General features: G+C 34.3%; 1 protein-coding gene across 1 annotated transcript in view; it reads left to right on the top strand.

Moving 5' to 3' along the window:
• Positions 1-15,884, top strand: part of AHR (aryl hydrocarbon receptor) — a 69,814-nt gene that overhangs the window by 48,082 nt on the left and 5,848 nt on the right. Inside the window, exons 3-9 of the mRNA XM_058181608.1 lie at positions 3,570-3,685; positions 4,922-5,011; positions 5,916-6,039; positions 7,455-7,585; positions 11,937-12,139; positions 12,998-13,107; positions 13,840-13,981. Coding sequence (XP_058037591.1) covers positions 3,570-3,685; positions 4,922-5,011; positions 5,916-6,039; positions 7,455-7,585; positions 11,937-12,139; positions 12,998-13,107; positions 13,840-13,981 — 916 coding nt within the window. The remainder of the gene's footprint in view (positions 1-3,569; positions 3,686-4,921; positions 5,012-5,915; positions 6,040-7,454; positions 7,586-11,936; positions 12,140-12,997; positions 13,108-13,839; positions 13,982-15,884) is intronic.

Here is a 15,884-nt window from a genome sequence, read left to right as displayed (position 1 = left end):
TTAGTTAGCTTTCTTTCTTTTAGATATTTACAGTCTTTCAATCAACTATTTTTGTGGTGATCTAAAACTCATTAAAATAAGGCCAGATATATTTTGAGAGTAAAGACAATATTTTTCTGAAAATGCTATTGTTTAGATGTCTGTCAGTATTATTAAAAATTTTACACAGCCAAGTCAGATTAAATTAGGTGGTAGTTAAATTAGATGCAGATTGGATCAAGTTGGGGAGAAATGGAGAAGAAATTGGGTTGGCCATAAATGTTTGGAAGCTGATCCACTAGGGCTAGGCCCGGTTCATCTACTTGCTGTCAGGCCATTCATGATTTTCTATCTTTATAACTAATTCAGTTTGATATTAATTATCAGTCTTCTCCTTCATCAAGCTTTCGGTCACATATTTTTAGAATTCTTTCTGCAAAGATATATACTTTTGCTTCTTAAAGGAGAATGAAGGTCAATGCTCACCTCTGCTTGTGAAAAAGAAATGGAGCAAAAAGGACAGAGAGATTGTCTGGCTTGATCAGTAATTTTTAGTAAAAATCAAGTCTTCGCAGCAGACTTCCAGAGGCTCATATTGCTCCTATCCTCCCATCATTTAAAAAGCAGTTAAAGATATGTTCATTGCTTTACTCTTTGGGTAAGGGTGGCAAGCTGGTTCACGTAGTCTTCATAATACAACCATTCATTTTGCAACCATTTAAAATTACAATGGCATTGAAAAAGGTGACTTACACTTAGGACTGTTCACATCATCCCCGTAGTCATGTCATCACTAATTACTACCTTTCCAGCCATGCTTCTGACAAGCAAAGTCAATGGGGAAAGCCAGATTTGCTTAACAGCTGCATGGTTCATTTAATAACTGCAGTGATTTTCTTAATAGCCATGGCAAAAAAAGGTTATGAAATTGAATATAATTCGATAACTGTCTTGCTTAGCTATGGAAATTCTGGTCCCATCATAAAATCATGAACTATATGTAGTAGCTTTTATTTTTCTATTCGGTTCTGTTTTCTGTTCGGTTTAGGGTGGGTTGGTTGGTGTTTTTTTGTTTTTTGTTTTGCATTTTTATTGCTATAAGCTACTGGGTCATCATGCCCTTATAATCTTGATAATCAAGGATGTCAGTTGCTGGGAAATTTAGCATTCGACTATGATATTACATTCTGACTTATCTCATTTCTGACTACAAGATGAAGGTTTTGTACATCCTGATAATTAAGGAAAAGTTCAATGTCTCTCACAACAGTTTCTCTTTTTCCAAACATATTTTCATCTGACTAGTCAGGGAGCAGTTTTCATGAAATAACTATTTTAGTTGTTTAATAAATTTATTAAATTTTGCAATGGATACACCTAAAAATATAAATTAATATTAATTTGTGAAAAAACAGTTGCATCAGAATACATTTCTGGACTTGCTTATTTTTCATCATACCTATTGGTTTGCCCATAAAGAAGGATTTTAGTACAGCAAAAGTTACACTTTTCCTTTTTAAAAAATCCTAAATAGGTTTACTTTGAAATGACTCTTACTAGATTTCATCCATTTTTGATTCAAAAGAATGGAGGAGTTTCATTGAAAAGGAAATTAATTACTTACATAGTAAATTAAATACAATTGTATCTTAATTACCAACTTATATTATTCATATTCTTGCATAACAGAACAGACAGCTAAATGGTGCAAATTGTATTTAACAGTCAAATTGCAGTTCAGAAAACTATGTCTTTTTTTTCTGCTACTGCTGTGGTCTCACTTAAATTAGAATCTCCATTAAATTATTCAATTCTTTGTGACTTCATGGAAATATCAATGTGGGCTTTTTTGCCAATTGCAGAAGTGGTTGCCATTGCATTCTTTCAGAGTGGCAGTTCCTAGGTGGCTCAGTGGCTAAGATGCTTAGCTTGTTGATCAGAAAGGTCGGCGGTTCGAATCCCTAGTATAGGTTTCCTGTGTGAGCAGGGGGTTGGACTAGATGACCTCCAAGGTCCCTTCCAATTCTGTTAGTGTTACTGTTAGAGTGGCTTTCTGATTTCCAGTAAACCCCTTTAGCACTGATATTCTTTGGAGATCTTTAAGTATTAACCAGATTTGACTATGCTTAATTTCCTGGCCCAGACAAGGCTATCCTAATGCTGCCGTGTGCCAAGATATTGCTAAATTTCTACACAAAAAATAATAGGATTTACTTGCAGCTTTTAGGACTCACACTTTTTATTACTTACATCTTTCAAAGAAATAACTTTTTTTGCAAATCTAGATGAGACTAATTTCTAGCTGCTGCTTAATAAGAAAAATGGCGTTGAATGTTCTTTGGCTTTTTCAATACAAGTATTTTATATACACTGTCTTTCATCCTTACTGAAATTTCTTTTACTACCATTGTAATTCTAATACTATATATATTTAATAATTAAAAGATGAACTGTTGTAAAATGTAATAATATTGGAACTAATCTTTCAAAAATTCATTTTGTAATCAATTTTATTGTCTGGAAATTGCATACCACTCTGGAAAAGTTGGAAACTTTGGAAAGTGCTGCAAGATCATTATTGTAACTATCCTGCAGTGACAAATATTAGATAGCTGACAAAATTACATTGTTAGTTAGCATCATTAGTACAGGCCAAAATAGATTTTATGTTACAGTGACCAACAGAGATGTTAAATATATGAAATTAGCTTTGGGATCAGTCATTAGTAGTTGTTTTTAATCTTGCACTAGAACAGACAGGATAGATTTAATAGCTTGAAGTGGGTTGTTTGGGTGAAGCATAGGAACAATTTTAATCTATTCCAATAAGGCTATGCAAGACGGATCAAAAAAATAAGCTTTACAAAAGATACTACCAAACCAGGTTTTCTCAAAACTTTACAGTAGACACACTATTTGGAAGAAGTACAAGGCTGTTTGAAGGCTGCCCCTAGCGATGATGCACAGCTGCTTCACTTGCACTTTTAGAAAAAAAAACAATTGGGGACGGCCTTTGAAACAGACATAACATTTCTTTAAAATGTAGCTGACTTAATATTTCAGGGGCTGCTGCTTGATTGGCTTGGCATCCTTTGTAGATATCCAATCATCAAGAACTTACTTCTTTTTTTCCCCCAAAATGGAGAAGTGGGAGGATGCCTAAACCCATCAGCAAAGCAATCTGCCAATTGCAATATTGCTGTGTTGGGCAGTTGGTTCTCCATTGGCTGGTGGTTTAAAGGGAGGGTCAAGCAAAGCCAGAGAGAGGGGTTTGCTTAGTAATTCTTGCACACTTAGAATCAGAATACCACCATTTGCTGGCAAAGCAGAATAGAGATAGGTTAATTTGTGCATTTTATACCAATATAACTGTTTGCTTTTGGTGACTAGATAGATAGAATTTTTGGTGACAAGACTAGATAGAATTTTTGTGGTGTTCTATTGCTTTTATTTTCCTTTATATTTCATATTATCTACAGAGTGGTAAGTATGCATTTTATTAATATTATTTTCAGAATTATATTTTGATTGGGTACATTTATCCAATTAATTTCTGTGAAATGCTTATATTTCATTTTTTCTCCCTACAGTTACATTGAAGTCAAGGAGTTCAGCAAAGCCTGAAAGAAACAGCATGCAGGACAGCAACAGCACCGTGCAGACCATAGGGAGAATGAATATGCTAGAAGGTGAACTTTTGCTGCAGGTAATTATCATTATTTCTGTGAATATTTCAAAGAAATTTCTTACAGCAATGTACAAAGGAACTTTATATTGCAAAAATGCCTTGGGTTTGCCCAGTTATTATTATTAATACAATTTTGGGAAGTTTTCTTCTTTGTTGTTGCTTTTTTGCCTTTCCTTTGTTCTTCTACTTCAATTAAAGGAATCACTTCCCCAATTTCATGGACTTCTGAATTACTAATCTCTTAACAGAATTGCTTGCTATTTGAGGAAAAATTATGATATCATCCATCTATGGAGATTCTCAATTATCCAAGTCATGATTATCCCAAAGATGCTTTTCCAAAAAGCAACTGGGCTTTACTTTTTTTCTTTCAAAACCTTTCATTTCTTATCCAAGAGACTTCTTCAGTTCTTTAGAGTAGAAGAAACTTCTTGGATGAGAAGCGGAAATGTTTTCAAAGAAAAAAAATCCCAAGAAAGTCCAGTTGCCTTTTGGAAAAGCACCTTTGGGAATCATCATTCATTTTTCCACTGATTTAACAGGACAGCATTCTCTTTCTCAGCCCAGATTGTAGTATGAGATGATTTATAAATAAATACATTTTGTGTGGCAGTTAAACAAATGTTGGATAATAGTTTGGTTGCAATTCTTCTGGCAACAAATTGTAGTTGTTTCCCTAATAGATCAAACTAAGGGACATTGTGCTTGCTTGATTGTTATTTTGTGTATGAATCCACCCACTGTTAATTTTTATATATGAATTAGCACACTGATTTTCTGAAAATCTATGATTGAAAAATCTCATTTTAGTGCCATTTAGCCACTGTATGTCAATAGCCTAAAAACTTAGATATCCTACATTTAAGAAAAAAACAAAGCCTCAGTTTCTCTTTGTATCCTTCTGATTGCCTATCAGGTTTTGCCTTTATATTTTAACTCTTATGCCAGTGTTAAAAAAATATCTCCCAAAACATAAAGAGATTTTTTTTCAGATTTTTTTTCTATTTTATCCCCCTGGTTCCTTAAAAAACTATTAACAAAAACCAGTGTGCTTTCTAAAGTATTACTTTAAAGTAGAAGGCTAGAATAGGAAAGATAATTCTGCTGCTTTGTTGAGTGCGTTCACAAAGTGCTGTTAAGATTATTATATCACACTATTGCTATTTTGTGTACCAGTAAATTGTTCATGCATGATCATTTAAACTCATTTTAAAATCAATGCTTTTTAAAAAACCATATTGCTGTTGTTTTCAGGCATTAAATGGCTTTGTGCTAGTGGTCACATCAGATGCCCACATATTTTATGTGTCTTCAACAATCCAGGATTATTTGGGTTTCCAGCAGGTATGCATTTTAATTATAGATTTTTTTTAACAATTCATATTATTACTATGTTGTTGTTATTTAGTGCAATGCAACTTTTAAAACATCACTTCCTTGGTTCACTGAAAAAATAGTGTCGTGTACAAATAATGCAGGAAATTGTGGGACTCATTTTAAAGAAAACTATTCATTTTTCTTTCTGTTCAAATGTTTTTTTCCCCAGAGCTGTTAATTTCTCGGAGCATAGTAAATTATGGTTTGTCCTCAGTATATGTCTCTCCTTAATGTCATCTACTGCTTGCTCAGATAACAAGCATTCAAATGAATTTAGGAGGCTTTAAAATTAAGAAATGTTATTAAAAAGGCAATATGGTGGCTTAAATATATGTTAGCGTTCTTAAACTACTAAATAAATTTAAGTGGATGAATGGGTTAGATTCATTTTCATGTTCACGTCTCTTCTAAAGAAACCCACTCCAAATTTCTTTGTGTTCCACATACTTCTAGTTATCAATTGAAGAGAACATTTGGGATTCATACTTGAACTGTGGTATCCTTGGTGCTCTTTGAGCTTGGTTGTTTTGGCTACAGACATTGGTTGTTTTCTTGCAGAGAGTGAAACGTCTGCAAAAAAACAAAAACCAACCACAGAAGGCACCAAGGACCCTACACTTCTAGATTCTAGATGTTTAATCTATCCTATGCTTAGTCTATCCTTTCTTTGCTAGTAATATTTGCTAGTAATATTGTTTCAGAATGATAAAAAAAAATCTTTAACTTATTTAGTAGGGTTTTTTTTTCATGTAAATCATTTCCTGTGTAATTTTCTCAATTATACTGAAATAAACTCTGGTGCTCATTCTAGTAATCAGATTTGGTGAATAAAATGCCTGAAATATTTTTTTTTATTATTTCTTCGATGTAGTCTGACATTATACACCAGTGTGTATTTGAATTAATTCACACAGAAGATAGACCAGAATTCCAGCGTCAGATTCACTGGGCTCTTAATCCTATACAGTCCACAGATTCCGGACAGATAATTCAAGGTGAGAATCTGATACTTGCAAATAATTACATATATTTCAATGAAAGATAATCAGTTTAAAATTTATAGATAATTGAAGAGGTACTTCATAATGCATTTGCTGCTTTACATCAGAGGACTACATCTGTACAATGATTCCCTTAATTTTATGCATCTATCAATTTTAAAATAAAGGTTTAAAAACTGCAGTCTTTTCAAGGAGTATAATTTGGAGCAGATAGAAGTAATAACTACCACTATTTTTAAGTCAACTTTATAAAATATGTAGTTTACTTTGCTCATAAAGTATTTTTGAACATTAAATTTAAAGGTTTAATTTATTCAAATAATAATTGCAAATTAGGATTGATTTTTCATATGATCTGTGTGAGATGAATGGATGGATAGATGGGAAAGAGAGAGAGAGATGATAGATAGATAGATGATAGATAGATAGATAGATAGATAGATAGATAGATAGATAGATAGATAGATAGGCAGACAGACAGATAGATGATAGATAGATAATAGATAGATAGATAGATAGATAGATAGATAGATAGATAGATAGATAGATAGATAGAGGATAGATTAGAGAGAGAGAGATAGGATAGATAGATAGATAAAAGATAGATAGATAGATAGATAGATAGATAGATAGATAGATAGATAGATAGATAGATAGATAGATGTAGGATAGATTAGAGAGAGAGGATGGATGGATGGATGGATGGATGGATGGATGGATGGATGGATAGATAAATAGATAATAGGTAGGTGGATAGGTAGATAGGTAGGTAGATAGATAGATAGAGAATAGATATAGAGAGATAGATTAGATAGAGAGATAGAGATATAGATATAGATGAGATAGAGATAGATGAGATAGAGATATAGGATAGATTAGATAGATAGATGGTAGATAGATAGATAGATAGATAGATAGATAGATAGATAGATAGATAGATAGATAGATAGATAGATAGATACAATTGAAATTTAAAATATACATTAGTTAAATTTGTCTGTTTAGAAGTGAGTAAATAATGTTGAAAAAAGAAAAAGCAATGATGTTTTGTGTTATGAACAAAAAATTAACATGAGTTTTCAGGAAAGAAAAACTGAGAAGAGAAAGCCTAAGGATACATACCTCTTTCCATATGAAACAATCTCATTTTCTAAAATCTAAAATGTCACTATAGCTATGCGTATGACAGAAAATATCACAGTTAATTAATAATAAAAGTAATTGAATACAACAGTATTAATATTTCACTTAATTGTTGTTCTTCACTCACTTTTTGTTGTTTCATCCCTTTTTCCAGTGCTCTTAGCATGCCATTCTAAGTCTGGTTGGCCAGAGACTTCCTTAAATTGCAAATTTTATAATGCAAATTTTCTTCAAAGAGATTCTAAGGTTATTTTTTTTCCCTATAGGAGATAATGGCTTTCAACAAATAGCAACATATTACAACCCTGACCAGCTTCCCCCTGAGAATTCGTCCTTCATGGAGCGAAATTTCATTTGTAGATTACGCTGTCTCTTGGATAATTCATCTGGATTTTTGGTGGGTACATAATTATGCGATTTCAATGCATGGTTTAATTTCTTATGATGGCAATGCTGTATGACAAATCTTTGATTTATAACCTCTCCACCACATCTTCATTATCCTACACATATTATCCTATAAAAGCCTGTTACCACAAAACAATGTATAATATGTGTTAATTAAGTACACAAAATTGTGTTGACCACAAACAATCAGTGAAAATGGATGCCATACTGAGTCTTTAAAGTAGCTAAATTTGATAGGTCATTATGGCTCGACTATTTTGAAATTGGGTATACTATATTTTAATGTGTCATAAGAAATCTGCAGTTGTGGCATACTACTAGAAGCAACTTTAATACTACTTGCAGCAACTTGAATACTACTCAGGGGTGAAATCTAAAAATTTTCCTTACCTGTTCTGTGGGCCTGGCTTGTTGGTCAGATGACTGGGTGGCCGTGGCCAATAACAAAAATAATAAAAACAATAAACAAAGTATACACAACAATAAGAGGTACCAAAAACCAACTTTCATACTTTACACACACACAACACAACACAACTGACTCACACACAATGTAAAAGCAGCTGCACTTCACCCAAAATGGCCCCTGCAACAAGCAGAAACATCACACAGCCACAAAAAGCTCAAAAACCAACTTTCACACTTTACACACACACAGCACAACTCACTCACTCTCTCTCTCTCTCTCTCTCTCTCTCTCTCTCTCTCTCTCTCACACACACACACACACACACACACACACATACACACACACACACACACACACACACACACACACACAAAATGCCACATACAGCTTTGAGAGATTTTGTGTGTTTGTGTAGTTAGAGTGAAACACTATAGAAACACACCAAATCTCAGAAAGCTGCACAAATATTTTATTTTATTATTTTATTTTATTTATATTTTTTAGATCAGGGGTCTCCAACCTTAGTAACTTTAAGGTTTGTGGACTTCACTTCCCAGAGTTCCTCAGCCAGCAAAGCAGGCAAATTAACTTGCTGACTGAGATAGAGTTCAGGCAGGCAGCTTCAGTTGGTAGCTGATGCAATTGATGTAAAGCATGGCTTTCCCAGCCGGAGAGGAGCAGTATAAGGTAAGTGTTTCATCGCACTCCAGAATCTCTTAAAAAGAGATTTTCTACAAGCTCTTCGGCTGAAGAGCTTGTAGAAAACATGTTTTTTAAGGTTCTGGTGATGAGGAACTCAGCTATGATCGCGAGAGGAGCCTTTTAAAACCTTTTTTTTTAAACAACCTCTTCAGCCGAAAAAAAACAACTTTTAAACAGGAGTGAAATCTAAAAATTATCCCTACCGGTTCTGTGGGCATGGCTTAATTGGTGGGCCTGGCTTGGTGGTCAGATGACTGGGTAGGTAACAATAAACAATAAAAACAATAAACAAAGTATACAAAACAATAAGATGTACCAAAAACCAACTTTCACACTTTACACACACACAACACAACACAGCTGACTCACACACAATATAAAAGCAGCTGCACTTCACCCGAAATGGCCCCTGCAACAAGCAGGAACCTCACACAGCCACAAAAAGCTCAAAAAAACAACTTTTACACTTTACACACACACAACACAACACAACTGACTCACACACAATGTTAAAGCAGCTACACTTCACCCAAAAAGGCCTCTACAACATGCAGGAATCTCACGGCCACAAAAAGCTCAAAAACCAACTTTCACACTTTACATACACACAACACAACACAACTGATACACACACACACACAATGCCACATACAACTTTGTGAGATTTGTGTGTTTGTGTAATTAGAGTGAAACATACAGAAACACACCAAATCTCAGAAAGCTGCACAAATATTTTATTTTATTTATATTTTTTAGATCAGAGGTCTCCAACCTTAGTAACTTTAAGGTTTGTGGGCTTCAATTCCCAGAGTTCCTCAGCCAGCAAAGCAGGCAAATTGACTTGCTGACTGAGATGTATTGCAGCTAGACAGCTTCAGTTGCTAGCTGATGCAACTGATGTAAAGAATGGCTTTCCCAGCTGGAAAGGAGCAGTATAGGGTAAGTGATTCATCGCAGCCCAGAATCTCGTAAAAGGAGGTTTTCTACAAGCTCTTCAGCTGAAGAGCTTGTAGAAAACATGTTTTTTAAGGTTCTGGTGATGAGGAACTCAGCTGGAATTGCCAGAGGAGCCTTTTAAAACCTTTTTATTTTTACAACTTCTTCTGCCGAAAAGGTTGTTAAAAAAAAACTTTTAAAGGATTCTGACGATCTCAGATGTGCCGCGGGATTATCAAAGGCTTTTTTTTTAACTTTTAAAGGCATGTTTTCAGCTGAAGAAAAACTGCTTTTAAAAGTAAAAAAACCCAAATCTCTGATGATGGTGTGGCTCGGCAGGGGGCAGGGGCAGGGATTTTTGCTACTGGATCTCTGAACCACCCGCCGCCATCACTACCGGATCGGGCGAGCTGGTCCCAAGCAGGACTATTTCACCCCTGATACTACTGCTTAAAAGGAAAAGAAGGGTGGAGACATTATAGAGAAATATTAGAACTCATAAAAGTTCTTGTTTAATCAATTTTTCCTCATTCCCAGAAAAGTAATTGGAGATAGGGAGGGCAGGCTACCACAACAATCTACAAAAAATTTGAAAGAAGACTTTTGAAGGAATTCTAAAAATATAGTTCTAAATAGCATAGGAAATAATGAAAATCAGATATACATGTATTCTGGATGCAAGAAGGATTCCCTTGACCTTTTGCATTAATAATTTGACCTATGCTAGGAAATAAGAGCAATAATTAATTAGATTCACTTCTACACATACCACATTGAATAGCAAAGCAAAGAAAAATAGCCAAAACATTACAAAGGTTACTAAAACATTGCTAACTTCTAGAATTCACACATTGCAAACTGTGATTTATGAATCTTCAATATCTGAAAAAAATAAACAGCAGACAGACAATGCTATTAGGTTAACTCATAAATTAAACATATTTTCCATAATAAAATAGAACGTTTAGAAATAGCAATATCCTGTTTATTAGGCAGGCAAGAACGTATTTTCTTAAGTCAAAATAGTTCTTAATTACTGTTAATTTCCTATCCTGAGTTTACTTCTTTTTAAATAACTGAAGGGAATGAACATTCATAATACTCCTTCATCCTCCTATTTTCCCCACAACAACCCTATGAGCTAGGTTGGGCTGAGAGAGAATAATTGTCCCAAAGCCAGCTTTATGCTTCAGGGAGGACTGGAACTACACTTTCCTGGTTCCTCCCGGTGCCTTTAGACCACACTGGTTCTAAATATTTGGTTTTAGGATAATTAAATGGCACCCATTTTAAGTTCACGAAGCTCTTTGCTTTATGGATATTTTAACACATTCCATAAGAATATGAGGAAGACCAGAACTGCAATAAAAAAGGGTTTTTTTAAGCTAAACCTTAAGATGGCATCTTATGTTTCTCCTTCAAAGAATGCCATTTCTAATTTCAGTCTTCAATATGCATAAGGATCACAGTAGGAGATTGAAGTGCAGTCCTTTAAGTTGTCAATTGAATGCCTTCCAGTAGTTAAAAATGTTTATACATGTTCATCTTTGAGTCATTGCACATATGTGAGATTATCTTGGATTTTTAAAGGGTATTTCAATGCCATTCTCAATGAAAAAGAAAGCTTAGGATAACCACAAAACTTCCTTAGTTATTATTTTGAGGCAAACCTTCAAATGTCAGAGGACTGAAAAGTAACTCCAAGATTTTGAAGGATCTAAGTTGCTTTAAGACATTCATGTTTATTTGTCTTTTTGTCTTTACTAGAATTTCTTTCTTGATATAATAGGGGAGAGAATGGTCAGATTTTAAATTACGCTTGAGACACTGCTTTGTACCATAAAGTTGGAAAGGAAAGAACACCCCTTGAATAAAGATTTCAGCAAACTGTTGCTTTGGTTTTCATATATGACCTGCAGCCAGAAACTATCATGAAGTTGTTAAATGAATCTGGCTTCACCTATTGACTGCTTATCAGAAGCTGTCTGAGAAGGTTACAAATGGTGATCACCTGACCTTGGGACAGTGCAATTGTCATTAATACATGCCAGTTGCTAAGCGCCCAAATTTTGATCATATGATGCTACAATGGTCGTAAATGAGAGAAACAATTATAAGCCACTTTTTTCAGTGCCATTGTAACATTTAACAATGACTAAACGAAGTGTGTAAGTCCAGGACTACCAATATTAAGTGAATTGCAAATTTCTCTTTCTCTTTAACTGCAGTTGTCTTTTGCGAAAAGAGAAATATGGATTAAAACTAAAGAGTATCTTTGTTTTTTCCTCTAAAGGCTATGAATTTTCAAGGGAGATTGAAGTTTCTCCATGGTCAGAACAAGAAAGGGAAAGATGGAACTGTTATATCGCCCCAGTTGGCTTTGTTTGCAGTGGCTACTCCACTTCAGCCACCTTCTATTCTTGAAATTCGTACGAAGAATTTTATTTTCAGAACCAAACATAAACTGGATTTCACACCAATTGGATGTGATGCAAAGTAAGTTTTAAAAAAGATAAATAATGAATATTCTTGCCATGGTTGCTGAGTTGTATACCATAATTTCAACACTATTGCTAATTATTCCTAAAAATAATCATAATCTACTGATACTTTTCAATGAATAGGTTTTAGACATTTATTTAAGAAGGCAGTTACATTTGGTTAAGTCATTTTTCTATGTAACTATTGTTAGCAAAGTTGTCTAAATTATGTTATATTCAGTTTTCTGCCCCACATTGTTGTTTTGTTTATTTATTTATTTAATATTCATCTTACTTTTCCCTTACTTGTATTTCCAGACAATTTCAACTTCAATCACAACTAGTGAACAATATGCATTCTTTTCCCCTTTTTCTCATACCCACAAAACATGTAAAAATAAAAGTGGGATGCCCAGACTCCTCTTAAGGATTTTAGAACTGCGTCTTAAAAGTGACGGCAGCATTGTTTGTAACACCTCCTAACCCAAGAACCTGTTTTGCTTCTGAGAGTAGGTAAAACAGTTGTATTAATCTCTGCTTAGAGGGTGACATGCCCCAGAACATTGTTTTCTTTTCCCCCAAGGTTTGGAAAAGTCATAAATCCTGGTCAGAACAGCCCCTGCTGATTCTGTACTGTTCAAGGACTGATATCTTGAGATAGTAACTGCAGACAGCCAGACCGTGTTTCACTTTTTCCCATTATTTAAACAGATGCTCTGACATTTCCAGTCATTCTGTTGTGAAGAACAGTTGTAGTAATGTTCTTGCTTGTAGCTGATCTTTCCAATTGAATGCTGATACTGATAATGTGGTTAGTAATTTTGTTTTTCTCTTGAGTGACTGATAAAAAAATTGTGTCAAATATATCTTGCAGGGGAAGAATTGTGCTGGGTTACACTGAGGCAGAACTTTGCATGAGAGGAACAGGATACCAGTTTATCCATGCAGCCGATATGCTTTATTGTGCTGAGAACCATGTCAGAAGTAAGAGATATATCTTGATGAAGTCTTGATAAGGAGAGAAATAAGTACCAAAATAAATTTTTAAGTATATCCTAATATACGGTTTCTTTTCTTTTCAACTTTCCTTTAGACATCTCCTTTTACTAAATATAAGTTTATGTTGGAAGAGGCAGTATTTTAATATGCCCATGTGAATTTTTTTTGCTTGAATCTACATATTCTGATCACATCCCACTCTGTTTTTGCCTCTAGATCCTTTTACATAATATGTATATTAGAATATGTTTATTAAAGCATTACATAGAATGTATTGCAGTATTTTGTTGTATTTAAATATTTTTAAATCAACATTTTATGTTGATTGATTAAACTTCTACTAAAAATGTTTTATCAGAGACATTCTTTCCCTTTCCTTAATGGAAGTATTGTGATCGTGTTTCATTTGTTCTGATAAACAGCTCTTTGTTTCACCAATACAGAACAGCAAGTAAAAGATATCTTTATCTTTTTTAAATATTGCTCTTCTAATAAATGGTGGACAATATTGATAACCAAAGTATAGTGCCTGATCTATTGGATACCAGACCTATTGTAGGTAATTATTAGGATATTTTAAGAGTGTTAAGATCTTTAATTTTGTTTTCACCAAAGTTATGGTTTCTCAGCTGCATAAAAAATCGATGAAAGTATACTAATAAATATGAATGTTACATTTAATTAAATTAATTGAAATATTTCTGTATTTATTTTTAGTGATAAAAACTGGAGAGAGTGGTATGACAGTGTTTAGACTTCTTACCAAGGAAAATCGATGGGCCTGGGTTCAAGCCAATGCTCGCCTAGTTTATAAAAATGGAAGACCAGATTATATCATTGCCACACAGAGGCCCCTTACGTAAGTAGCTGCCGAGATAAGTTATAACTATCAACTAAATCAGATAAATCAGCATATACTAATATAGATCAGGGCTGGCTTCTTTTCCTTATTATTTCAGAGAGGTGTGTTTGTTGATGAAAAGTTCAAAATGTTCATAGTTCATATAATTAGTATGGTTTGTTTTAAAATCTAAAATGTGTACTGCTGAAAAATCATAGTATTGCCATTAAATTTTTATTATTGTTTGCAGACTTTTTATATTTCACATAGTTGTTTGTGGTTGCAATCATTTTTATATCTTCTAAGCAGGGGTGAAATCTAAAAATTTTTCCTACAAGTTCTGTGGGCGTGGCTTAATTGGTGGGCATGGCTTGGTGTTCAGATGACTAAGTGGGCGTGGCCAATAATAATAAATAATAAAAATAATAAATAAAGTATACAAAACAACTTTCACACTTTGCACACACACAACACAACACAACTGACTCACACACAATGTAAAAGCAGCCGCACTTCACCCAAAATGGCCCCTGCAACAAGCAGGAACCTCACACAGCCACAAAAAGCTCAAAAACCAACTTTCACAATTTACACACACACAACACAACACAACTGACTCACGCACACACACACACACACACACAAAATGCCACATACAGCTTTGAGAGATTTTGTGTGTTTGTGTAGTTAGAGTGAAACACTACAGAAACACATCAAATCTCAGAAAGTTGCAAAAATATTTTATTTTATTATTTTATTTTATTTATATTTTTTAGATCGGGGTCTCCAACCTTAGTAACTTTAAGGTTTGTGGACTTCAATTCCCAGAGTTCCTCAGCCAGCAAAGCAGGCAGATTTAATTGCTGACTGAGGAGATGCATTGCAGGCAGGCAGATTCAGTTGCTAACTGATGCAACTGATGTAAAGCATGGCTTTCCCAGCCCGAAAGGAGCAGTTAATTAGGTAAGTGCCTTATCGCAGCCCAGAATCTCTTAAAAGGAGGTTTTCTACAAGTTCTTCAGTTGAAGAGCTTGTAGAAAGCATGTTTTTTAAGGTTCTGGTGATGAGGAACTCAGCTGGGATTGCCAGAGGAACCTTTTTAAACTTTTTTTTACAACCTCTTCGGCTGAAGAGGTTGTTAAAAAAAAACTTTTAAAGGGTTCTGACAATCCCAGCTGAGCCGCAGGATCATCAAAGGCTTTTTTGTTTACTTTTAAAGGCATGTTTTTGGCTGAAGAAAAACTGCTTTTAGAAGTAAAAAAACCCAAACTTCTGATGATGGCGTGGCTCAGCAGGGGCAGGGGGCAGGGGCAGGGATTTTTGCTACCAGATCTCCGAACCACCCGCCGCCATTGCTACCGGTTTGGGCAAGCCGGTCCGAACCGGGAGCATTTTATCCCTGTTTCTAAGTAAATGAAGTAATGAAGATTTGTGACCATTTCAAATGCTTTTCCCTACTATTTTATGTTTCTAGATTTGAAACAAAAATGCCTCATAGAAGCCAAATGTTTAAGAATCAATCATTAACGGAATCCTTTTTATAAAATAAAGTAGTTGGAATAAAATTTAATAAAATTATTAATAGAAGCATCCACACAATAAATGTTGATAAAAATTGTCTCTTATGACATTAAAAAATAAATGGATACATTTCACACAGAAGTAAAATAGAAAATAGGATATGCACAAATTATAAATATGCTCAGTCATTTCCCCTTTTTGATTTAATCCACTCTTCTTGTAATGAGGTTTTTTTAAAAAAGAAATTCTCTGTGATAGTATTGGAGGAAGGGGTTTATTGTTTAAAAGCAAACAAGTAAGCAAAAAATCCCAAACATTGAGCTTGGTGGCACAGTGGTTAGAATGCAGTACTGCAGGCTACTTCTGCTGATATCTGGCTGCCTGCAGTTCGGCAGTTCAA

Source organism: Ahaetulla prasina, chromosome 4 (assembly GCF_028640845.1).
Source record: "Ahaetulla prasina isolate Xishuangbanna chromosome 4, ASM2864084v1, whole genome shotgun sequence".
NCBI lineage: Eukaryota > Metazoa > Chordata > Lepidosauria > Squamata > Colubridae > Ahaetulla > Ahaetulla prasina.
This window is presented reverse-complemented; position numbering and strand designations above follow the sequence as displayed.